Source organism: Lithobates pipiens, unplaced genomic scaffold, assembly GCF_037356315.1.
Source record: "Lithobates pipiens isolate NorthernLeopardFrog02 unplaced genomic scaffold, aLitPip1_a1.2 Scaffold_10, whole genome shotgun sequence".
Taxonomy (NCBI): Eukaryota; Metazoa; Chordata; class Amphibia; order Anura; family Ranidae; genus Lithobates; species Lithobates pipiens.
In genome coordinates this window covers 226,786,707-226,788,581 of record NW_027507686.1, presented here as the reverse complement: position 1 = coordinate 226,788,581, position 1,875 = coordinate 226,786,707, and the positions used below count along the sequence as shown (strand labels likewise).

Genomic DNA, 1,875 nt, shown 5'->3' with positions numbered 1-1,875 from the left:
TTTTCTTGTTTATGTAGCAAAAAATAAAAAAAACACAGTGGTGATTAAATAACATCAAAGGAAAGCTATGTTTGTGTGAAAAAAAATATAAAAATGTCATATGGGTACAGCGTTGCATGACCGCACGATTATAATTCAAAATGTGACAATGCTGAAAGCTGAAAATTGGCCTGGGCAGGAAGGGGGTGAAAATGGTATTGACGTGCTTAAGCATTGTTTTTTTTTTTTTTTCTTACGTAAAACCGGATACCATGAAATTGATTTCATGTGATCATCATGTCTCTGAGGAATTGGTGCTGGGTGCATTGATTGGAAGGCTACTAAGGTGACAGCAAGGTTGGTTTACAAGCATTGTGTATCCACCGATGAATCTTGTGTTTTTTTTTAGTTTAGGATGTTGCTGTTAACAATGAAAGGTTTACCTGGGTGTGATTTGGGACCAACCTCAGGTAACCTATAAAAAGTGTACATTTTTGTACTGAATAATATCTAAGCCTATCTAAAGACATTAGAAATCATCACCCATACTGGTTGATCAAGTAACAATCAATGTCTATTGGCATTCTACAACCTCTGTAGACACCCCTGACTGTCTTATCCTTGGGGGAAAACTGCTGGTTTTCCAGGACATTTCCAGGACATTTTTGTCCCCCTAAATCAGCCTTTTTCAATCAGGGTGCCCTGGTGTACCTTGAGGTTTTTTCAGGGGTGCCTTGGAAAAATTACGCCAAAATTGTATACAAGTCGGCGTATGGGTGAAGTCTGCCTTTTAGTTACACAAAGTCACAGGTTGTTTTTTTTTTGTTTTTGTTTTTGAGGTTTCACTGCTGTTTATTGTTGATCAGTCCAGCCTTTAGGTCATGTTAGATCTTGTTGAATGCTGCAATGTCCACGCTCTGCACATGGTCTTCAAACTTGGTGATCTCCTCCTCCAGGATATCGGTACCCACTTTGTCATTCTCCACCACGCACGGTATCTGCAGCTTCTTGATGCTGTAACCCACAGGAACCAGCATGGAGGGTACCCACAGCAGACCGTCCATCTGAACAGAGTGAACGCATTCCTCCATCTTCGCCATGTCTGTCTTGTCATCCCATGGTTTCACGTCCAGCAAGACGGAGGACTTGGCGATGGGTCCCGGCTTCTTGGATTTCTTCTCTGCATACTGCTTTAGTCTTTCTTCTCTGATTCTCTCAGCTTCTGCATCTTCCTCCTCATCATCCTTGCCGAACAAGTCAGTACGATCATTGTCCTCTTCCTCTTGAGTTCAGGAGCAGGTCTGGGAGTGCTGCCGGGTTGTGGGGCTGGAAACTTGCACACAGGCGAAGGATTTAGTTCCATTTTTTTTGAGGTGGCATTTATCTCCAGCACAGTGATCCAACTTTCCAGCTTGGAGATGACGAGCTGCAGATATTTCACCACTTTATGTAAATGCTGGTTCTTATATTCTAGATTGGTGACCCGGGCCTGGAGGTCACGGCTGTCTCCATTGCTGTTGGGGGCTGCGGCTGTGCTCTGTGCCTGGATGTGAGCGTTGGTTCCGGCCTCACTCAGGTCTTCATAATACTGTCTCTCTGCATCGTCATACTTGTATTTGTCAAACCAAATCTTCTCTGTGCTCAAGCAAGAAGCTGCCATGACAGCGGCGGTTGTGTCAGAAGGGAGAGCGGGAGCCACAGGTTTTAATTGTGCACCATTACAACCTTCTAACGGCTGTCGCCCTAACGACCAATGGCATCATCAGTTGATAAGGAGGATTTCAGTCACCTGAATAGCATCCTTGTTTGATCCTACCCTGTCCCTCTCCATCAGCATTGGGGTCACATTAGCTGAGTGATGGAGAAAAACTGAGGGAGAAGAGAAACATTGGAACA

The 1,875-nt window shown here is 44.2% G+C and overlaps 1 protein-coding gene across 1 annotated transcript; it reads right to left on the bottom strand.

Annotated features, from left to right (window-relative positions):
* Window positions 1–802: 802 nt before the first annotated feature.
* Window positions 803–1,641, bottom strand: LOC143942379 (elongation factor 1-delta-like). The gene is made up of 2 exons (XM_077463648.1): window positions 1,294–1,641; window positions 803–1,261 (listed from the first exon to the last, which is right to left on the bottom strand). The coding sequence occupies exons 1-2, from the start codon at window positions 1,637–1,639 to the stop codon at window positions 864–866; spliced, it is 744 nt and encodes a 247-aa protein (XP_077319774.1). The 5' UTR covers window positions 1,640–1,641; the 3' UTR covers window positions 803–863.
* Between the last annotated feature and the right edge of the window lie 234 nt (window positions 1,642–1,875).